General features: G+C 40.7%; 1 protein-coding gene across 15 annotated transcripts in view; it reads left to right on the top strand.

Annotated features, from left to right (window-relative positions):
- LOC117435469 (sickle tail protein homolog) overlaps window positions 1-23,199 on the top strand; it is a 221,321-nt gene extending 198,122 nt beyond the window's left edge. For 9 of the 15 annotated variants that reach the window (XM_059019803.1, XM_059019802.1, XM_059019800.1 and 6 more), the window contains 11 exons: window positions 4,353-4,489; window positions 4,757-4,904; window positions 5,741-6,284; window positions 6,543-6,750; window positions 8,898-9,055; window positions 10,303-10,455; window positions 10,774-10,893; window positions 17,938-18,018; window positions 18,153-19,823; window positions 20,529-20,660; window positions 21,522-23,199. In XM_059019803.1, coding sequence (XP_058875786.1) covers window positions 4,353-4,489; window positions 4,757-4,904; window positions 5,741-6,284; window positions 6,543-6,750; window positions 8,898-9,055; window positions 10,303-10,455; window positions 10,774-10,893; window positions 17,938-18,018; window positions 18,153-19,823; window positions 20,529-20,660; window positions 21,522-22,043 — 3,874 coding nt within the window. In that variant the 3' untranslated portion in view covers window positions 22,044-23,199. Of the gene's footprint in view, window positions 1-4,352; window positions 4,490-4,756; window positions 4,905-5,740; window positions 6,285-6,542; window positions 6,751-8,897; window positions 9,056-10,302; window positions 10,456-10,773; window positions 10,894-17,937; window positions 18,019-18,152; window positions 19,824-20,528 lie in introns of all 15 variants that reach the window. The other 6 variants (XM_059019801.1, XM_059019808.1, XM_059019807.1 and 3 more) reach the window with 6 other exon arrangements.
- Window positions 23,200-23,606: the final 407 nt, after the last annotated feature.

The following is a 23,606-nucleotide window of genomic DNA, read 5'->3' as shown; positions in this document are numbered from 1 at the left end:
TACCAGTACTGGTACACGTACCACAGGTGGAGAACCACTGCTGTAGACTAAGACACTTCACCGTACTGAGCAAAGCACTTTACAAAATGGTATTACCAAGGCAATATCACCTCCCACCAGCAGACCAGTGCTAAGGAAATAACCGTGTACCCCTTCCCTCCGTGTATCTGTTATAACAGCTAGGGGTGCATATTAGTGGAAAGGCATGATCACACTAAAGGGTCAAATCGGCTGTCTTTCCGCTTGTGCTTTGTTTTGGGGTGTTTGGTTTCAGTGAGCATTCTGTGTCCTCTTGAACACCTGCCTCCTCAGTCTCCCTCTTTGTTTTTTGAGTCATTCTCACGTAAAATAGATAATTGATGCTACTTTACAACAACCTCAGTTCCTGGTGATTGCGGACATATATTGCTGTTTTTTTTTTTTAAATCAACAGTTTAGAAGGAAACAAAACAAAACCAAAAGAGACCAGCAGGTATCCTGGATTGTGTTGCCTTCTTCTATTAGACTCCCAGGCTTTATTAGCTGTGCTGGCATGTCTTGTATGAAAACAATGCATGCTAATGTTGATTCACTGAAGCAGGCATGACAGCACATGTTACAGCAATATACCACTGACCACTGTATTTACAATTAAATCATTTTAAAGGATTGTTTACACTTTTGATGAAAAAAGACACATGTTTAACATACATTTTTGCAGGATTACTGGTATTGGAGTAACCTAACCAGCCACATCATCTCTTAATTTACGCCAAATGAACACATACTGCCCTCTTGAGGCTTTTCTGTGGAATAGCATGCAGTACACATTCTAAGAGCCATGCTTAGGTATTGTGCAGGAATCTGTTACTCATAGATCTGGTAATTGAAAGCTAATTAAATAATGTTGTACATTAGATGCATTAGTAAGTATTATAACATTTACATATTGAAATAAAACACCTGCAATCTTCAAGTATTGCTGCTTATGATACCTTAAACCAGGACTTCTCAAACTTGGTCCTGGGGACCCCCTGTGGCTGCTGGTTTTCATTCCAATCGAGTTCTCAGTTACTTAACAAGACCCTTAATTGAACTGATCATTTGCTTAATTAGACCTTTTTACTTGTTGTCAGCTCTTGAACAGTTGCATATTTCAAGTTAGCTGTAACATTTGAAAAGTAACTTGAACTACAACTGTTTAAGAGTATAGTTAAGTAAGTGAGAGCTCGGCTGGAATGAAAACCAGCAACCACAGGGGGTCCCCAGGACCGAGTTTGAGAAACCCTGCCTTAAACGATGCTTACTAGTAGTGCAATCGACACCCTAATTTCATATTCAATTATCGTATAGACATTTATTAACGTTAATCAATGCATTGACATTTTATTTTTCAAAATAAAGAACAAGCATTTGTTTTTAACAGAAAATAACTATAACTAAAAACACTGTTGTGCATAATAGTTAAACAAACAGGCACAACTTATTTTCAAATTAGAATACTTCCGATTATAAAAAAAAGAAATACAAAGGACTTTTTAACAACTGAAAAGAATATGCGTGCGTCCGTATCAGATGTCCCATTAACATTGTAATAATAATAAAAAAATACTACTGTATATTTTAACAGAAGTCATTTCTATCTGCCTTAATTTTTAAATCAAGAAAATGTGAATACAATATAGGCCTACTTCTGATTTGGCTTGTCAGTGCGAATGTAGAGGCCTAAAATGTGTATCCTAGCAACGCACTAATCTACCATACTAGCACTAAAAGAAGCGCACTCTCACACACTCAAGGTTTTAATGCAAGCCGGCAACAGGAGACTTCAAACTGGGTTCTAATTTGATGCATCGATTCACTAATATGCAATTGAAGCTCTGGAAATTTAAGGACAGATGATCAATAATCGATGCATCGATTAATTGTTGCACCCCTAATAATTGGGGCTTCTGATTTTTGGTTTTAACCGATTAAACAATAAAACACCCCCGATACAAAAAAATGAAATCGTGCATATCCATTAAACACCAGGAAAACACTGGAAATGGTTTCTCAGTTCATGTTGACTTTAACCTTTTCCTCGTGAAGAAAACAAAAAAAAAACTCCCAGTGCAGTTGGATCCTGGCTTGTATGTAGCATTGATTGGTGCATTGAATACTTTAAACCCATCCCAACTACTGAGAGACAGCAAAAGTGTTAAAGGGACTAGGAGCTCTTAAAATAAACAAATCCCCTGGGCCAGATGAGATCCTCCCAATAGTACTCAAAGAAATGAAAGAAGTTATTTACAAACCGCTAACCAAGATCATGCAACAGTCTCTTGACACAGGGGTTGTACCGACAGAGTGGAAAATAGCAAACGTAATACCGATCCACAAAAAGGGAGACAAAACCGAACCAGGTAACTACAGACCAATAAGCCTGACTTCTATTATATGCAAACTTATGGAAACTATAATAAGATCCAAAATGGAAAATTACCGATATGGTAACAATATCCTGGGAGACAGTCAGCATGGTTTTAGGAAAGGGAGATCGTGTCTAACTAACCTACTTGACTTTTTTGAGGATGCAACATTGAAAATGGATAACTGCAAAGCATACGACATGGTTTATTTAGATTTCCAGAAAGCTTTTGACAAAGTCCCGCATAAAAGATTAATTCTCAAACTGAACGCAGTAGGGATTCAAGGAAATGCATGCACATGGATTAGGGAGTGGTTAACAGGTAGAAAACAGAAAGTACTCATTAGAGGAGAAACCTCAGAATGGAGCGAGGTAACCAGTGGTGTACCACAGGGATCAGTATTAGGTCCTCTGCTATTCCTAATCTACATTAATGATTTAGATTCTGGTATAGTAAGCAAACTCGTTAAATTTGCAGACGACACAAAAATAGGAGGAGTGGCAAACACTGTTGAACTAGCAAAGGTCATTTAAAATGATCTAGACAGCATTCAGAATTGGGCAGACACATGGCAAATGAAATTTAATAGAGAAAAGTGTAAGGTACTGCACGCAGGCAATAAAAATGTGCATTATAAATATCATATGGGAGATAGTGAAATTGAAGAAGGGAACTATGAAAAAGACCTAGGAGTTTATGTTGACTCAGAAATGTCTTCATCTAGACAATGTGGGGAAGCTGTAAAAAAGGCTAACAAGATGCTCGGCTATATTGTGAGAAGTGTTGAATTTAAATCAAGGAAAGTAATGTTAAAACTCTACAATGCATTAGTAAGATCTCATCTAGAATATTGTGTTCAGTTCTGGTCACCTCGTTACAAAAAGGATATTGCTGCTGTAGAAAGAGTGCAAAGAAGAGCGACCAGAATTATCCCGGGTCTGTCTGCATCCCAGGTATGCAGACAGGCTAAAGAATTGAATCTATTCAGTCTTGAACAAAGAAGACTAAGCGGCGATCTGATTCAAACATTCAAAATCCTAAAAGGTATAGACAATGTCAACCCAGGGGACTTCTTTGACCTGAAAAAAGAAACAAGGACCAGGGGTCACAAATGGAGATTAGGTAAAGGGGCATTCAGAACAGAAAATTGGAGGCACTTTCTTACACAGAGAATTGTGAGGGTCTGGAACCAACTCCCCAGTAATGTTGTTGAAGCTGACACCCTGGGATCCTTCAAGAAGCTGCTTGATGAGATTCTGGGATCAATAAGCTACTAACAACCAAACGAGCAAGATGGGCTGAATGGCCTCCTCTCGTTTGTAAACTTTCTTATGTTCTTCTTATGTTCTTAAAATCCTACATTTATATTGGAGGATTGTAACATGTTTGCTCGCGAGATTTAAAGCTATATTACTGTACATAGCATTTACATCCTCAGGGCATTTAAAACAGAATAAGCAGTTTTTGACATTTTACCACAATTTGCAAAACACAAAACCCCCAGAAGAATGTGCCCATGACCATGAGGATTTTGTTGCGGTAGACAGCAAAGGTACAATTGAAGTGTGCAGGTACTGTAGAGTTACTATACATATTGTGACAGAAAAAAATGCTCAAGAATTTTGGAAAGTAACTGAAAACAATAATTTCAATTAGTATATAAAAAGTGAAATCCCTGTATTTATAGAAAACTCGAAAATAGCTCAAAAAAGGCACCAAAAAATAAAATTCATAAAAACCAAAAAACGGAAGCCCTAACTATACTGCATTTCATTTTTCTCAATTTTCAGTATGTAAAGAGTTTGAAAAACTCAGATAAACTAGTCCGCTAAATGTGACCCATTGAATGGATGATGTATCACTCACACATGTTTCTATTGATCTCTTCTCCAGCAGCATTCTGTTTGTTGCATGTCACGTATGTGAGGCTGTGTTGCTGATTGCGGTTCTTATTTTAACTAGCAATCTGGAGAGATACGTGGATGAGCTGCACAGAGACTCGACCTCTGCCACTGTGCACAGAGCCGTCACCCTGAAGGATGTGGAAGACGGGGCTGTTTCCCTGAGGAAAGTGGGGGAATCACTGGCAGGATTAAAGGGTTAGTCTGTGTTTGATTGCATATTACCAAGAATCATGTACGTATATACAGTATGTATTAGAAACAGATTTCTGAAGTTCCAGTAGGCCGTTTACAGATAAACACATAAATTTGTGGATTCGTGGATAATGGGGTACCATTCCTTGCTAAATCCGCCACTCCTAGCTGTGAATTTTCCTCTTTGCTTTTATCCGCACGCCCTGGTTTGTATATTGAAACCAGTATAGCCCAGCCTTGCTGACTCAGCAGCTTTCCCACCCATTCTAGGAGAGTTTCCGACGCTGCAGAACAAGATGAGGGCCGTGCTGCGTGTGGAAGTAGAAGCAGTGAGGTTTCTGAAGGAGGAGCCTCATAAGCTCGACAGCTTGCTGAAGAGAGTGAAGACCCTGACTGAATCACTCACGGGTTTGAGAAGGTAACCCACTCACAGTGTCTCAACTGTTGTAACATGTGGAAAATAACAGCAGAGCTGAGGGAAGCCCTCCACCTCAAACTGTAACCTGCCCTGTACCTACAGTTCAAAGCTGCCTGCAGTTCAGTGATGGTATGCCTTAGTTACAGTTTTAAAGAGACGAGTGCAGTAGAAGAAGCACAGTCATTACCTGCATTATGTGGATGGATGGATGTGAATTGATATATGTAAGACAAAGGCAACATTTATATTTTTGTGGTTAACATACAGGCAAAATAAGCCAGAATTCTGGTTTCCTTTTTTTTTTTTTTATCACTTGGAGTGATTTGATGATAAAAATGACAGTCTTGACTGCTATTTTATTATGCATACTTTCAAAAGCCTATCACTTTGCAGATTCTATCATTTTTCAGTACATTTTAGGAATTGATTTATTCATTTATAGAAGAGGAAATAGGCTTCTGAGATGCAGCATCTAGTTTGCGTAGATATCCTGCCATCAGCAGTGAGTTATAACCAGCTGCACGCGGTTGCCTCACAAACACAATACGGTTAACGGGTTCTCGGTTGATTTTGCCAGAGTACATTGTGATGAAAACATTATTTACAGCAGCAATCATTGTTAAATAAATTTGCGGCAGGCTTGTCTCTAGAGCTGGTGATTTTAAGTGACATGGAAATTCATTCCTGCATGACCAGCGGACAGAGAAAATGAAATTACTTTCCAGAGAATTACTGTGAGTGCTTTTATGCAAAGCAAGCCTGAGGTTTGTGAGCGAGCAGCTATAGGATATGCATCAGTTCTAAAAAAGTTTTTTGTTTTGGTTTAAATCACACAGATGTGCCACGGAAACGGCACAGGTTACAAAAACCACAATCACAGAGTATGTTGTGGGTCTCACTGAATCTGAAGCTCCGATCACTGTGAATATGCAACCCCAGGAGCAGGGGGTGCGCATTCAAACACTGTCTCAGCCAAACTCACCAAGCGCTCTGCCAGAGCCCCAGAGCTCCTCCACCAAGTCCGAGGTGATGCCAACTTCTCCAATGGTGATCCACCGAGTCCAGAGTGCCCCAGTGGTCATACAACAGTCCCAGCACTCTGCCACCCTGCTGCACCACTCCCAGAGCCCCCCAGCCACGCCGACCCTGCGCCTGCACTCCTCACCCATGGTGGTTCAGAGCCTGCAGAGCACCCCTGTCACTGTGCAGCAAAGCCAGGAGAGCAGCACCGCTATCCTGCAGCAGAACCACACCAGCCCCAACCCAGAACAGGCAGCCCAGGCGATGAACATCAGCAACGAATCCACCACGCAAAGCCTCTTGGTTGAAGAAATCCAAACCAGCAGGACCAGAAACAGAAACCGAGTCGTGTCTATTGAGGTAACTTTGTCGATTTTTTGTTTTACCACATCTCATTGATGTTTGCAACCATGCTGTTATTTTCTTACATAATAATTTTACATCTGGCAAAAATAAATCGGAGCCATTTTTATAGGGAGGATTGCAACACTTCGTTCAAATGAATCTCATGGTGTTACATATAACTGAAGTCCCAAGGAATACATGGAAACAATAAAAGTACTGGAAGTATTAATGAAAAGATTTTTTGTTGTTGTTTTTTGTTTGTTTTGTAAACAGGCAGCAGAAAAGGAATGGGAAGAGAAAAGGCTAAATGTGGGTCATTATGATGGGAAACAGTTTGAGAAGCTCCTCCAGGAGGCTCAGGCCAACATGATGAAAGGGATCCCCAGCTTGGAAGTGATGCAAGAGGCAGCACCTCCCCCGCTGCCCCCTCCACCCAACCCTGATGAAGTGGATACACTCCACATACTGGAGCCGCAAGCTGGTAAGAACTATGCAGGACCCAAAGCATGGTGCAACTGGGGCCCAATACTTGAAGCTCATGTAAAAAGAAAACTGAATCACATGACATGTCACCTGATTACCTGTGCAGTGCAGCAGTTTGTTAGTTTTGAGAGGAATGTAAATGCCTGCCTGACTAGTTGTAGAATCTGTAAATGAAACCATAGGTAATTATTCCAGAAGATTGCTCCTGATAGGTCTGCATTAAGTCTATATAGTAACAGAGGGAAGGTAACAGCTACAGAGGATCATCAAACACAGCTTGATGAGTAAGCTCTATTGATCCAGGTCAGGGAGCATTGCTGGAGGGATTTCCACAAATTTACTTTTGGTTAAGGTCATACCCTATCTAAGGGTGCATTCGAACTTGGTTCGTTTGGGTTGATTTTATCTAACTGAGTGTGCTTCGGTTAGTTTTGGAAGCATGTGTGAATACTCCAAATTAACTTGGTCCCTTTTAGTGTTTGTTTTATTCTAATCAAACTCAGTCCTTCTCAAGCAGTGGTCTCAGCCCATTTCGGCAAAAGGACCGAGTTTGGTTAGTTTGTTTCAGTACAATGTGAAATCACGGTCAGTTCAGAAAAAAATTTGAAGTGAACCAGCAAAAAGGACAGAGTCCCTTTGAAGTGAACCGGGTTCTTTTGCACTGAGGTGCACATGTGAAGACAAAAGGAACGGAGTTGATTGTGTAGTGCTCTTAACATTGGAATGGTGACGTTTCTGTCCCTCGAGCAACACACAAGGATTTTGTAAACTACAGTAAATATATTTATTAAAATCTGCAGTACTTCATTAGAAAACAGACTTGATTGGGAAAAGTAACTAGGAAAGTCTGTGGCTCTTGGGAACTCCCCAGTTCCTGAGCCATAATAGCTGAAATGAAGAATCTCAATTAATTAAACTTACAATTGCATATTGTGGCACAGCCACAAAAGCATTTACAGTAGTTACTCCCATGCGCTCCATGGTAATGCACCATCTGCCTTTCTCCACAGGGGGCTTATTATTCCGGCTCAGGAACTTGGCTTGTGGCAAAGAAACTACAAAAATCATCATTCAAACACAAGCAAAACTTACAGTTCGATTAATAATGTCCAGGAAATGGGCTTCCGAGTGGTGCATCCAGTAAAGGCGCTCCGCGTGGAGTGCAGGATGCGCCCTATAGCCAGGAGATCACAGGTTTGAATCCAGGCTATGTCATTGCGCACAATTGGCCGAGCGATGCCCTGGTAGGGAGGGCTTAGGTCGGCAGGGCAATCCACGGTTCACCGCGCACCAGTGACCCCTGTGGCTGATAGGGCGCCTGTGGGTCTGCAGTGGAGCCATTCCGATCTGTGTTGTCCTCCGGCACTACAGGTCTGATGGCTTCACTGTGGATCCGCAGTGCGAAAAATGACGGTTTCAGAGGACGCGTGTGTCAGCCGCCATTTCCCGAGTCGCCAGGGGGTTGCAGCGTTGAACCAGGATTAATAACAACACAATTGGCGATTCTAAATTGGGGAGAAAACTGAGTAAAAATCATTGGCAACGACTAAATTTATAAAAAATAAAACAAAATAAAAAAAAATGTCCAAGAAAGGCCAGCAATGCCAGTTGCCAGAGACAGTCAATAGTGCAATTCAACTGCTGCTCTAAGAGATCAAAACAAATACTGCAGTATTTTATTTTTGACCCACCTTTCCAAGTGCAGTCATTTTTTTACTCTCCCGAATCCCCCTTAACCATATATGTATTACCATCCTATGGGTTGCAAACTATATATTGTATCATAGCGCGGAACACTGAACCAGAATTCATTTGAAACCTTCTTTCAACACAAAGTCATGTCAGTTTCACACGCTCTTGGTTAGTCGGGTTCAGGTTCACCTGCTGGGCTTCCGCAATATTTAGGAGGGTGATGACTTTGTAACTAATACATTCCTTGCACTCAAATTCCCAGTAAAGTCACCCTATTAGAATGCCATTGTAGTCACCTGATTCTTGGTTAAACACTGCCCCAAATTCCTGTGGTTGTATTGCCGCCTCCAGGTCATTTTGAGCCCCTTACAAATGCTGCTTCAGCACTATCTTTTTACAACATTTCTTTGGCGTCTTTCTCTCACCCCGCTCGTGCTTGTTTGTCTGCTGCAGAGGAGGCCCCACACACAGAGCTAGGCATCGAGAAGGCAGTGAAGTCTCCCCCTCCTCCTCCCCCTCCTCGAAGAACTTATCCTCCAGGGTCTGGTCTGACCACCGGGAGATCGGGAGAAGTGATATTCACCACCAGGCAGGAGGCAGTCAGTGCTCAGGTATGCACACCTCCAGTAGCATTACTTCTAGTTAAAAAATATTTCTAGACATGCTGTATACCTTCACTCATTAGGGAGAGATTAAACTATGCAAGATCCCTGATGTCCACTAGGGCTGTGCTGATATATGAGTAATTACCTTTAAAATGTATTTGTTGGAAGGTATAAATACATCAGAACACACCAATTTATGAAAATGTCGAGGCCATATACTGACAATGAAAATGTGTTGTAAAACTAACAAATGCAACTGATTTGTCACATAAATGTGACCTTTCGTTCAACTCAGCTCTGGGATATGTGTTTCCTTGTCACGTTTAATCAGAGATAACCACAGTACCACAATTCACTCCTGAGATGACACACTTCTATGACGAGATGTGATTGTAATAGACTCTAAAATGGCACCATAAGCAATGCACAAGAAACTTCAGTTGTGTCTTCCATTAAAGCCATTTACCTAAAAAAGGCGATACATTCAAATAACATGTACTTGCACAGATGATAGCAGTAAATCCTCTTTGTTTTGAGAGTGCAAGGCTTTGTTTCAAAGACATGCAGAGATTTGGAAGACCTGGAAACAGATTCAGGTGTGAAATATTTTGTTTCAGTGCCTTAACAAAATATAAATCACTGCAAAAAATCAATGGCAATGGAGTCATGCAAGGTCAGAGGAGATATTAAAGACAAATCTAAAACATCTCAAATGAATGGAAGTACAAATAGGGCTGTTGTGCTCAGCTGTAAGTGCACAGCAAAGGTCTGACTCCAAGAGCAGGATTTATTAAACCGATGCCCCTGACATACTGTCCGAATGGTTCTGGAAATGTTGTCTGGCTGAATCGTGCAACACAGCATACTGTGAGAGCACACGGCTGAGAATAAATTCAGTCAGCTGAGCAAATAGTTAATTTCACATGGCTCAACATGGTCTCCTTGGAAACAAGCCATGCGATGTAGATTGATATAGATGACACTTGATTAGAAAAAAAGACCTAAAGATGTATAAAGTCCTATAACATTAACTCACTCTCCTAAAAGGACCCCAATTTGCCCACTTTAGATGTGTTTCTAGGCACCCCGTTTTTGGAGCTACACACTAGGGCTCTTTTTCCAATGGCTTTGGTAAAACGTATTCCAAATACATTTCAACATTCAGTGGCTTAGTTATAAACTTGTAAACATAATTGTGCTTAGCTAAAGGAACTGTAAAAATCTATAATTAATTGGTCTTGTTTCCTTCAAAGGAGGCAGAAGAAGCAGCAGCACAAGTTCAGCAGACCAAATTACCCAGAAGTCCGAGCGAAAGCAAACCACCGCCACAAATGCCGCCCCCCATCGCTGCCTCATCCAGCCGGGAGGAGGAAGATGAGGGAGACAAGATCATGGCGGAGCTGCAGGTAAGGACAGCTGTCCTGGAAAAGCAGGGTGATCTTCATTAGTTAAGGACCCCTCTGTCTGTATTTGAAACAGTGTGTGTGTGGGAGGAAAGCAATAGGTGTGTGGTGGGGTTTACAAATAAGGAACTTTAATCCTTAACCTTTTGAATTCCTGCTGTAAAGTTGCAGTTGAGGTACTGTCCAATTATGGAGACAGTATTGTGACTACTTCAGCATGGAAATAAAACAAGCAATGTTGACTTTTCTTTTTTTTCATATATATAAACATGTATAAAACTATTTCAGAGTGCTAATCCCTAGTGTATTTTGATTTCTTAGGTTTTCCAGAAGTGCACTTTTATGGATGTAGGGACAAAAAGTATTGTTGAGCATCCCAGAGTTGAAACCCAAGTCAGAGAGATAAGGCCTGGGGCCTTAATATCACCCAAAGAAAAGAAGGTAATATGTGTGGCTCTGTAGAGCTTGCCACAATCGCCTGGCTCAACTCCCTTTCTGCTTCGAACACCGGTCACGCACTCTTTGAACTCTTTACCTCTCTCTCACTCTGCAACCTCTGTCCTTTTGAATGTGTCGATTTGCTTGGTGCTAGTTGTTATTTTTGTCTTTCTGTTTCATTAATATTTATACACCTGACTCTGCAGGAAACATTATTCACGTGTCAAACATCTAGAACAGAACTGACAGGGATCCTGGTAAAACCCACTCAAAGCATGTGATGAATTCAGCAACAGAATGAAATCAATCAAGCCAGTGCCGATAAAGGCCGATAAAGGCAACAATGCTCCTTGTTGCCTTTAATTAAACTGACCCACTGACTGAGCTGTGCAGTATTGTAAGCAGCACAGACCTCATTATCTTATTCCACTTGGAGGGTATTTTCAAAGCTTGATCATTTTTAGGGTGAATATTTGCTCTCGAACAAAAAATAAATAAATATAAAAAATCTAATTAGATTTTATTCAGGCCTAATAAAACATCATCACGTAACCGAGCAAAGCATAACCTCAATGTTAAAATACTAAAGAAAATAATATCTGTATTTTAAAGAAACTGAAAGTGAATCTACTCAAAGTTTTGAAACTATTCCCCTTAGGGAACACAAGTGAGTTTGTTATGAGGGCAGTTTATCTTTATCTACATGGGCTATAAATCCAGGGCAGCAATACTGTATTATTAAACAAAACAAAAAAACATGGGAGAGCTGGAACTGACCCTGCTGTTACCAGGAGGAGGCCTAAGAATTCATGGAATTGATGATATTGTAGGCATCAAGGATCTTGTCAATTAAATAACGAAAACAAATTTTCTTGCAGAATTGGTTCTGATTGTCTTGCACCTTTTTAACATTTCCACTTCCCAGATCGTTGCTGCGCTCTGCACTGGTTTAGGTTCTGTTGTAATCCAGATCGCTTCTGCGCTGGTTTAGGTTCTGTTGTAATCCAGATCGTTGTTGTGCTGGTTTAGGTTCTGTTGTAATCCAGATCGCTTCTGCGCTGGTTTAGGTTCTTTTGTAATCCAGATCGCTGCTGCGCTCTGCGCTGGTTTAGGTTCTGTTGTAATCCAGATCGCTGCTGCGCTCTGCTCTGGTTTAGGTTCTGCTGTAATCCAGATCGCTGCTGCGCTCTGCGCTGGTTTAGGTTCTGTTGTAATCCAGATCACTTCTGTGCTGGTTTAGGTTCTGTTGTAATCCAGATCGTTGTTGTGCTGGTTTAGGTTCTGTTGTAATCCAGATCGCTTCTGCGCTGGTTTAGGTTCTTTTGTAATCCAGATCGCTGCTGCGCTCTGCGCTGGTTTAGGTTCTGTTGTAATCCAGATCGTTGTTGTGCTGGTTTAGGTTCTGTTGTAATCCAGATCGCTTCTGCGCTGGTTTAGGTTCTGTTGTAATCCAGATCGTTGTTGTGCTGGTTTAGGTTCTGTTGTAATCCAGATCGCTTCTGCGCTGTTTTAGGTTCTTTTGTAATCCAGATCGCTGCTGCGCTCTGCGCTGGTTTAGGTTCTGTTGTAATCCAGATCGCTTCTGCGCTGGTTTAGGTTCTGCTGTAATCCAGATCGCTGCTGCGCTCTGCGCTGGTTTAGGTTCTGTTGTAATCCAGATCACTTCTGTGCTGGTTTAGGTTCTGTTGTAATCCAGATCGTTGTTGTGCTGGTTTAGGTTCTGTTGTAATCCAGATCGCTTCTGCGCTGGTTTAGGTTCTTTTGTAATCCAGATCGCTGCTGCGCTCTGCGCTGGTTTAGGTTCTGTTGTAATCCAGATCGTTGTTGTGCTGGTTTAGGTTCTGTTGTAATCCAGATCGCTTCTGCGCTGGTTTAGGTTCTGTTGTAATCCAGATCGTTGTTGTGCTGGTTTAGGTTCTGTTGTAATCCAGATCGCTTCTGCGCTGGTTTAGGTTCTTTTGTAATCCAGATCGCTGCTGCGCTCTGCGCTGGTTTAGGTTCTGTTGTAATCCAGATCGCTTCTGCGCTGGTTTAGGTTCTTTTGTAATCCAGATCGCTGCTGCGCTCTGCGCTGGTTTAGGTTCTGTTGTAATCCAGATCACTTCTGTGCTGGTTTAGGTTCTGTTGTAATCCAGATCGCTTCTGCGCTGGTTTAGGTTCTTTTGTAATCCAGATCGCTGCTGCGCTCTGCGCTGGTTTAGGTTCTGTTGTAATCCAGATCGTTGTTGTGCTGGTTTAGGTTCTGTTGTAATCCAGATCGCTTCTGCGCTGGTTTAGGTTCTGTTGTAATCCAGATCGTTGTTGTGCTGGTTTAGGTTCTGTTGTAATCCAGATCGCTTCTGCGCTGGTTTAGGTTTTTTTGTAATCCAGATCGCTGCTGCGCTCTGCGCTGGTTTAGGTTCTGTTGTAATCCAGATCGCTTCTGCGCTGGTTTAGGTTCTGTTGTAATCCAGATCGCTTCTGCGCTGGTTTAGGTTCTGTTGTAATCCAGATCGCTTCTGTACTGGTTTAGGTTCTGTTGTAATCCAGATCGCTGCTGTGCTCTGCTCTGGTTTAGGTTCTGTTGTAATCCAGATCGCTTCTGTACTGGTTTAGGTTCTGTTGTAATCCAGATCGCTGCTGTACTCTGCTCTGGTTTAGGTTCTGTTGTAATCCAGATCGCTGCTGCGCTCTGCGCTGGTTTAGGTTCTTTTGTAATCCAGATCGCTTCTGCGCTGGTTTAGGTTCTTTTGTAATCCAGATCGCTGCTGCGCTCTGCGCTGGTTTAGGTTCTGTTGTAATCCAGATCGCTTCTGCGCTGGTTTAGGTTCTGTTGTAATCCAAATCGCTTCTGCGCTGGTTTAGGTTCTTTTGTAATCCAGATCGCTGCTGCGCTCTGCGCTGGTTTAGGTTCTGTTGTAATCCAGATCGCTGCTGCGCTCTGCGCTGGTTTAGGTTCTGTTGTAATCCAGATCGCTGCTGCGCTCTGCGCTGGTTTAGGTTCTGTTGTAATCCAGATCGCTGCTGCGCTCTGCGCTGGTTTAGGTTCTGTTGTAATCCAGATCACTGCTGCGCTCTGCGCTGGTTTAGGTTCTGTTGTAATCCAGATCGCTGCTGTGCTGGTTTAGGTTCTGTTGTATCCAGATCGCTTCTGTGCTGGTTTAGGTTCTGTTGTAATCCAGATCGCTGCTGCGCTCTGCTCTGGTTTAGGTTCTGTTGTAATCAGGGTTTCCCCTGGGTTCTAAATTTTTGTAGTCACTAGTAACTAATACTTTCTAAAAACATTAGTCACTCCAGATATTCAGTAGTCACTACTGGCGCACAGCTCAAGTCTTCAAGGGTGTTATGAATCCTGTTTTTTTTATGTTATACCTTAAATCACTGTATTGACCAAAACAATTATTTAATTAAACCATTTTAATAATGCTCTACAGTTTAAATAAATTGGTAATTTACAGCTGTAAAGTTTTAGAACATTAAAACTCAAGAACCAGATTTTTTTGCCCTGAAAAGCTACATACAGACACAGAATGCATTATGAATTACTTATACCATGTATGTCTTTTTACAATAAAAAGAAAAAAAAACAGTGTTAGAATATTATATACAACCCATGGAAACAGAGTTTTGCAATAAGGCTGAAACTTTGCTGCTTGTTTTCTTTTTCTTTTATCTGACGCATGTGAGCTTTGTTCTTTTTTTTCTGGTGTTCCGAATCCAAGTCTTCATTTTCTACAACTTGTTGTTCTGTTTGTTCTATTTCACTCTTGCTGAAAAAACTAGTGGATTTTCTTCTGCGACATTTTACAGTATTAGCTAACAGTTTTGTTTTTTAATTCGCGCGCACAAGTTTACCGCAATCATGTATTTATACTGATGATAAAGTTATAGAAAAGAAGGCAAAGAAAAGTTCACTATCCACACATCTCTACAGCTGACCTCAATACGAAAACATATTACTGGCATTTTTAAATTATTGGTGACTAAAACGTACAGTACTGATGCTAATTAAAAAAGAATAATAAAACGCTTACCTAGTATCAATGTGATGGATGTCCCTGCTTGTTACCACACAAATCACTGATAATGGCAGGGAAATTGGAGAGAGCTTCAGTCGCAAGACATTTATGGTATTTCGTCTTGATCGCCCTTTGCTAGTAATGTACGGGTATTGAGCAAACAATCCACATTTTTTCACTGGATTGAAAGCTAAAAACTCTTACTACGCTCACACCAGACGTAACGGCATGTCAAACTAGACCGCATAACAATACGCCTACTGGCGAAATGGTCAAGTGACAGTTGGTGCTTAACACATACGGAATAATTTTGGCCCTGAATTTTAGCATTTTTGGTCATAGAAAAGATACATTTAACATATTTTATAACTTTACCGTCGGCATTCTTTTTTTTTTTTTTTAGTTAATGATGCGTTTTCGGTTCACAAATCTTCTGCACACAGTATTTTTAAGCACAACTATAATAACCTATATTTCAGCAGTCACTGCCGAAGCTTATTACATATTCTTCCAGAAGTAATGATCGGGTGTAACAGGGATACGAGGTTATATTTGCGCTGGGCTATGTTGTCAACAAGCCTGATGTTGTCGTCCAAGCTTTAAATTACTGTGAAACTGACTGTAACCAGGGAGGTTGTGTGAGCGCATTCTACTGACTGGAGAATAAAACACAGGAGTTTAATTATGAAAACGCAAGTGTAAACAAACAAGTAAAAAAGATTAGCCTGTCGTCAGACATGTCATGGTAATACAAAATACATTCATTTACTGCGTATCGATATTGATTGCGTCTGGTCAGAGAAGGGGGACACACGGGCCCGTTAAGAGAATTTCAGCGGGACATTGGCGCAATGGCGCGAACACTGCGGATGCAAAGGTTTGAGCAGAACTCTCTGTAGTCGTGAAAGCGCAGCGGAAGAAGCTGTCAGGTTGCAAAGAATAATGCGAGGCTGAAAGCTACAGCAGCACCGAGTACAGCCTCGTAAAGCGGTCTGGGTTACCATGGTAACTGACACGCAACATGAAACTGAGGCGCTGAATGGCTGACTGCATTTACGTCGCTTACCACGGGATGAGAACGTTGCAGAGTCAATGAATCGATGAGGCCGAGGCGCTGATCTGATCAGCAGCAGTGACTCTATGGTTTAGCAATCCCTTCTTTTGATTTTTTTCATTTCAATTCATCAGTGCTAATGTTGTTTACTGAATCAAATAATTAAAAAAAAAAATCTCCCCATAGAAAGCCGTTGAAAAAGACTCTTGAGCATTTGTTTAATAGTTTTGGATGAAAACCCTTTTCCAACTAAATGTTCATTGAATTGGGCCAGTAGTCTCTTGGACACATTTTGGTCGTTTGATACAAGTTTCCATGACGGAGCGCTTGTTTTGACATTCTGGACACACTGAACATGTGAGGGAAAGAGATGTTGCACTCTTGCTTCATGTATTATGTTGATTCAAAATAATTTAGACTGTGAAATTGACAAATGGAAATGTTGACTGTAGATAACGATTTGAATATTGTAATATTGTAGCTCTTAAATATGCAAGCTTTGTACTTCTAACCTTTCTTGGTCTCCTCATTATATGTTTTTTTTTTTTTCCAAAAGAGAATGTTGTTACTATATTTAATGCTGGCAATGGATCTTGAATTGATGCACCTAACCTTTTTATTTATTTATTTATTTATTTATTTATTTTTCATCTGGGCTGCTTTTAATGTTGGTGTTTTAGGGGATAGCAATAATTATTTGATTGCTGCAAAACAAATTCTAATGTCTGTATCATTTATTTTTTTTTTAATTCAGGTGAAAACAGTTTCTACAATCAAATCTGCACGTATATAAAGCTGCATTAAATTTGCGATATAGTTGCCTCCCCCAGACTGTAGAACTAAAGTTCATCAGTGTTTCACTAAATCATTGGATGCCTCCTGATAACCCATAATCCAGGAAATAGAGGTTCTTTAAAGCACAGTAATCATGCTAATTAACTCCTCCCTGCTTTACAACAATAGATAGCAGGTCACATCAGTAGTCATGTAGATCTAGTCAAGATGGAATTGAATGTGTAAATACTGACCCTAATGAGGTGATTTTCTTCTCGCTAAATTAAATGCAGTAATATGATTCCAATCGATGTACTGCAGGGATGGACAGAAGACTCCTGTTCCATTCCTGGTTTTACTATGAGTTTAATAGAACACACCTGAGCTTGCTACCTATGAACAGTGGCTAATCAAGCTCGTAGTAAAACCTGGAAAGGGTGAAACTGCTATGGAATTGGAGTCTTCTTTCCATTCCTGTACTGTACAAGGGGGTTATTTACAAACTTGAAAAGTGGAGTAAATGTACTCACCTAGCATAAATCCATTTTGCTTTTATATTTCAAGATCAGTGTAACTGTGTTCAAGTAAATAAGCACAATGTGTAGGTAGAGTTGAGAATGACATTTACGCAACATTTTACCAAGCTTTAAAAGTAACCCCCTCAGTGTACAGCTACGGCCAAAAGTTTTGCATCACCTAGAATTTTAGGAGTGAGACATTCATTAAAAATAGAAAAAAACTATATGAACATCATTTTAAATCTTTTATTTAGCATCATGTAGTCAAAGAAACTACAGTGATATCGCAAAGGTCATAATATTAGTACAGCATTTCATGTTAGATCTCGAAATGTCACATTTTTCAATTTGTCAGTTTTTCAATATGTTAATGTAACTTTATTCAGCAGGTTTCATTTGACTTTATGAAGCAAAATTAGTTAATTATATAGAGTGATGCAACACTCTTGGTCATAGCTGTATGCACTGGAAATAAATAAATAATGATCTCATTTTTTTTAGAACTATTGTAATGCTATGTTAAATTAAACCTTGTATTTCAATACATCCAAAATGTATTATTGAGGTGTGTTACAAGGATTTTATTGCACAATGTTTCTTGGAGACCCCAGGTGCACTTTTACCCTTTATTTAAAAGCTGCAATCCTTTGGGTCTTGCACAGAAGCCATTGTGCAATAATGTTCTCCTCATGAACTGTCCTAGCAGAGCATGGAGATACTTGGTGAAGAGAAACAAACAGACACTGATGAGAATGGCAACGAGACCTCGCTGGATAGCTGTGGGGTAGGTGTAAAGTAGTCTCTGGAACATGCTGTGCAGCATCTGATGCAGTTTGTTTATCTGATGCAGATTTCATCTTGCCCTACACAAAAGAACCGTGTTTAACTAAGCACCTTTGTTTTGGTTTCTTTTTACAGGTTATATATTATGTCACTGGACAGATTTCAAATGAACTCCCTTCACTACAAATGGAGCAGCTAAAGGAACCCAATACGGATGGAACTGCAGGAAGCAACCATCAGTTTGTGGTTAACGAACCATTTATTTTGCAAGAGTGTTCATATGTGGAAAGCCAAGGGAACTGCCCAGATAGACAACATCAGTCCCAGATTTCCTATACTGAAACCCAGCAGGAAGTACCCGATGTGGAACAAAAACAAGAAATGCAAACTATCCATTACCATCAGAAAGAAGAACCAACCAAAACCATACCACAGAACGGTAGCATTGAAGACGCCATGATAAAAGTGTCTACAGAGAAGTTTGAAACAAATAATGCAAGCCCTTTGCCTACAGAAATGTCTGTAAGCCAGCTGGACTCCTTAATCAAAAACCAAGAGGCTCCTGTGATTCTCGAGTCCCCTCAAGAATGGACAGAAGATGATGGACACAGTGAACAGGTAGTACTCAGATCCAAATCATCTAAGGTAAAGATCAAGTATTCTGAGGATGCAGACCCTAACCCTAGTTCTCCTATCGAAGAAAGCCCTACACCCATTGATAACATAGCATTCATGATCACGGACACAGAGGTGCAGGCTCTTTCCTGCGGAGAATGTCAAGAAATAGTAAAGAACAAGGGAGAAAATGTACAAACTGTAAACGTTGATGGTAACAGGGAAATGACGACCCAGGATTACAGCCACGGGCCGCTGGATACTGAAGACCCAGCTGCCGGCCTGGACAGGAAGCCAGTCATCATCATATTCGATGAGCCAATGGATATCCGATCAGCTTACAAGAGGCTGTCCACTATATTTGAGTCTGAAGAGGAGCTGGAGAGGATGATGGCTGAGGAAAGGATCGACGAGGAAAATGAGGAAGCTGAGGAGACCGATTCAGATAGAAAGGAGGCCTCTCTCGAAAGCAGAGCTGATCGAGTGGAAAGAGCAGATCAAGTATCAAGCGTTGACAGCTATAACAGTCTTCAACACGATCATGCTTATTTACTAGAGCCTCCTGGAGGGTCGGCTGCAGAAGCAAAGCCTGATGTTCTAGATGGCAGCAAGCAAGACGCTAAGAAAAAGTTCAAATTCAAGTTCCCCAAAAAGCAGTTGGCGGCTCTTACTCAAGCCATTCGCACAGGTACAAAGACTGGCAAGAAAACGCTGCAGGTGGTGGTTTATGAAGAAGAGGAGGAGCCGGACGGAACCGTAAAACAGCAGAAGGAAGCCAAGAGATTTGAAATTAGGTCAAAGTCCAAAGACGACGAAACCACCACCACCACTACCAAAACTATTACCACAGTACAACAGGCATCTTCAAATTCTCAGTACAGGACTGATGAAATTCGTAAGAATACATACAAGACCCTTGACAGCCTGGAGCAAACCATTAAACAGCTGGAAACGACAATAAGTGAGATGGGTCCCAAATCGCCTGAAGAAACTGTACTGCAGGAATCTAGAACCTTCTCTTTTCAGAAAGCTGAATCCGCAGAACAAGCCGAGCCGCAGGTGGAGCTTGGTTCTGTCCAGGAGTCGGCAACTCCAGTCTATTATACCCAAAAGGGCCTGCAGTGGAAGAAGTCCAAACCACAGCTATTGCCAAGGCCTTCAGCCATCACCACCCCCGTCACCTGTGAACAGGTCTCTTTTTAAGCTCTTCTTGCTTCGCGCAGGTGGCTTGGTTTCTTTTTGGGTATTTTCTAACAGCTGACTCAGCGGTTAATGTATCTTGCCGGTGCTAGGAAAAGCTGGGAATCTGATGCTTTAACCCTTTGGTGTGTGATTTATGGTTGTTGTCATGATTGTGAACTGGCATTTATCAGTGGCTATACTGTATTTTGATTTGGCTAAAACTCTAACTCGGGTTCAGGCTGTAATTTTGACTTTAACTGGTATTTATTTATTTATTTATTTATTTATTTAATGAGCATGTAGGTTTTCCTGGGAAAGCAGTTGATTTACTGGATGAACCGCCCCTGATTTGTGGCTTTCATTTTCTTTCGAAATACTCCCAAATAATCTTATAATCAGTACCTGGCATCATTCAGCCAATCACATCCCCTACCCCCACCTGACAGCAGGCTCATCGCTGAACCTTTCTCAGGCCAGCTCTAGAAGTGACGCTGTGATTGGTGTTCCCAAGGGATGAAGCCGGGGGCTGAATAAAATCTATTTTGTTCAGTGGGTGTCTTTGTTTCTGAATGTTGGGTTACTGTTGCATGCATGCTGTATTCCGGTGTGGTGTATTATAGTCGGGATCAACTCATAAAATGAATGGTTTGGGTATCTTTTTGTCTTCTGTCTCCAGTGTCATTTTTAATTATTTTTGTTTTTGAATTTTTGCAGAGCAGCAGTACAATCTCATCAACCAGCAGGATGCCAGTGCCAATGTCTTCAAAATCCAGACAGCAGCCAGGGAGCCCAGACAAAGCTGGAACACAACAGAAGCTCCAGGACCCCCAGAGGCAGTTCCGACAGGTAGTTTTACTGTAGACCAGTCTTTGAAAAGGACATTTAAATTGTGTTACAAAAATACTGAAATAAAGAAAATATGACGATGATAAAAAGTGGAATAGCTTGAGTTGTTAAACCTAAAAAGAAACCAAAGGCTGAGCATGTTGTTAAATGGAATTAAGTAGACCAACCTTTTTTCTTTTTTTCTTTTTTTTTTTTCATTGGCTTGGATGGCATGTTTCAAGAGTTCTGATTTAACATTTCTGTAACATCTCCATCACCACAGGTGCATGTTTGCATCTTAACTAAACGGGAAAGAAAAATCAAATCTCATCAAAAGCTGTGTTCCTAGATCGTTCCATCGTTCCTAGTACGTTCCCTCTCTGTGCCTTAGTACCCTGCTTATAGAATGCTTGGGCTAAACACACCTGTACTAATTACTGAACCAGACATAATGATCTACTATTCTCACCAGGCTGTCATTATTCATCTACACCCCCCAGAGCATGGCAATCACCATTACTAATATAGGGGCAACCACTGCAGCAACCCTCCCCACTGCAGGAACCTCCCCACTGCAGCGACTCTTCCCACTGCAGGAACCTCCCCACTGCAGCAACCCTCCCCACTGCAGCAACCCTCCCCACTGCAGCGACTCTTCCCACTGCCTTGCCCCCCTCTCTTTCTTTCCACTCCCTAATTATGGTTTCATCAGGTCTACTAAATTATGTGAAGGCCTTGTTTAATAATGTCAGTTTAGTGTAATTTTTTTTCTTTCTTGGCGGACCTGTTTCGCAGGCCCTTTGTGGTTTACGATGTTTCTTTTTTATTTCTTCATTTTTTTTTTTTTTGACAAACCGTGTCTCCTGCCATCTTTGTTTGCAGGCTAACGGAAGTGCTAAGAAAGCTGGTGGGGATTATAAAGCTACTTCCCCTACTTTACCTGCTTCTAAGATCCCAGCCTTTTCCCCTAACTCTGGGAAAGGCAGCTCTGCGTCTGCTCCTAGCTCAGACAGCACTAACCCTATTAATTCCTCTTCCTCTAAGTCTTCCATTCCTTCTACCCTCTTGAACCCCCATGCCAGTCGCTCTGCTCCCCATCACCCCTCCTCATCCTCCCACATCCCCTCTGGCTCTAACGGCTCTCTGAGGCTTCAGAGCCCCACTCACACTGGGAAAGGTCAAAGTCTTTCCATCTCACCACAGACTCAAAATGGCCGGCCACCTCCTTCCTCCTCCTCCTCCTCCTCCTCTTCCCCTTCCCCAGTCTCCTCCACCTCCCTGAGTCAAGGTGTGAAGAGCATCCGGACCATACACACACCCAGCTTCATCAGCTACAAGGGGCAGAACGGGAAGCCCACTCCATCGTCTTCATCTGCCAAGGAATCAGCCCAAAACCACACTTAATTAATACACTGGGCTTGCTTTAATGTCCATTGATTGTATTACTGTTGTTGTTGTTCTTATTTGCTTTGGTTTCATACTGCATCAACATGCTTTTATTTAATTTTATGACATCTTTATTTTTGCTTAACATCTGCAACATACCCGTTTTCCAGATCTCAGTAAGTCTATTACTACCTGTACAGAAAAAAAACAGTGTTTGCGTTTACTTAACAGGGGTTAAAGTAAATGTGTTCTGCATTGTACAGCAATGTTTTTGTGGTTACAGGTTTCTTTTCGATGGTGTTAAGATTGAATATATTTTTTAATTGACGTGTTGGGGAAAGAGTATACATTAATTTAAGTTTGTATCATGTATGAAAACAATGTGAAAAAAATAATAATAATAAAAAAAAGAAAATATTAAAAGATGGGTTAGGTTTTAGTTTGACTTTTGATTTTAGTTTTAGTCTTTGATTTGCTAGCGTCGTGGTGTTTTGTTTTAATGCTAGATCTTAAAAAAATACAAAAATAAACATTAGAAATATCCATTTAAGAAGTGCTGGTATTTCAAGTCTGAGTAAGAAAAATATTTTGTGGTAAGCTTCCTATGCACTGCCTGTTTACTTTGTTTAAAAGTATACATGATACTTAGATTAATGAGGCAGATCTCCCTTTTTCTGTTTCCAGTAGTTATACTGCCTATCTGCCAAAGTTATGTTGTACCTAATATCCATCTTATAGCTTCTATTAATAAAAACGTTGTGTGGGTGTTTTAATTTTGAACCTAAATTGGGCTATTTCCCAACCATTACCTTAATAGCTTTAATCTGTGCAACTGCAGTCAATGGTTCTTGATGTTTAAATATATACTAAACGATAGTACTTTACATACTAGCAGACATGTGTATATAAATGCATATATAACCCTGGGGAAACCTAGTATAGTTTTGTTAACATATCAAAGTTTATTTCTATGCATGCCTTTCTGATATTGTGGATGAGGTGAACATTGCTGATGTAAGAGGTAAATGATGTTTGCACAGAGATATGTTGTAAATATGGGTTTTCTTCTTCCTTTTTCTTTTTGTAAAGCAGTAAACCGTGTTGTATAATACAGCTCTATGGAAAACCGATAATTGTGAAGCGATGGTAAAATAAAGGGCTGCATGCTTGTAAATCTGTGTTTTGTTTTATGTTATTTTTTTTTTCTGTGAGTGTCATATGACCAAGGATTCTGGTCTTTAATTCTTTGTTATTTTGAGGGAAATTCTGCCCTCTAGTGGTGGGGAACTGTGCTTCCATAACACCGTGTAACAAATTTTTTATTTTTTTTTGGTTCCTGGGTAGTAAGTGTTATTTCCTAATTGCTTATGCCTCAAAAGTATAGAAAATGGCTATTATTCCCCACAAACTTTGCTTTTGTGACCAGGAGTGATATTTTGAAATTTACCTATTTCCAATGAGAAAACGGGCGAATTTGTGTCTTTTTGTTCATTTAAAGTCAGAAAAAAACAACATATGAATCCAAATTAACATGTATTTATACTAAAGTAATACAAAAATGACTACACAAGATTTAGAAGT

Source organism: Acipenser ruthenus, chromosome 3 (genome assembly GCF_902713425.1).
Source record: "Acipenser ruthenus chromosome 3, fAciRut3.2 maternal haplotype, whole genome shotgun sequence".
Lineage (NCBI taxonomy): Eukaryota > Metazoa > Chordata > Actinopteri > Acipenseriformes > Acipenseridae > Acipenser > Acipenser ruthenus.
This window is presented reverse-complemented; position numbering and strand designations above follow the sequence as displayed.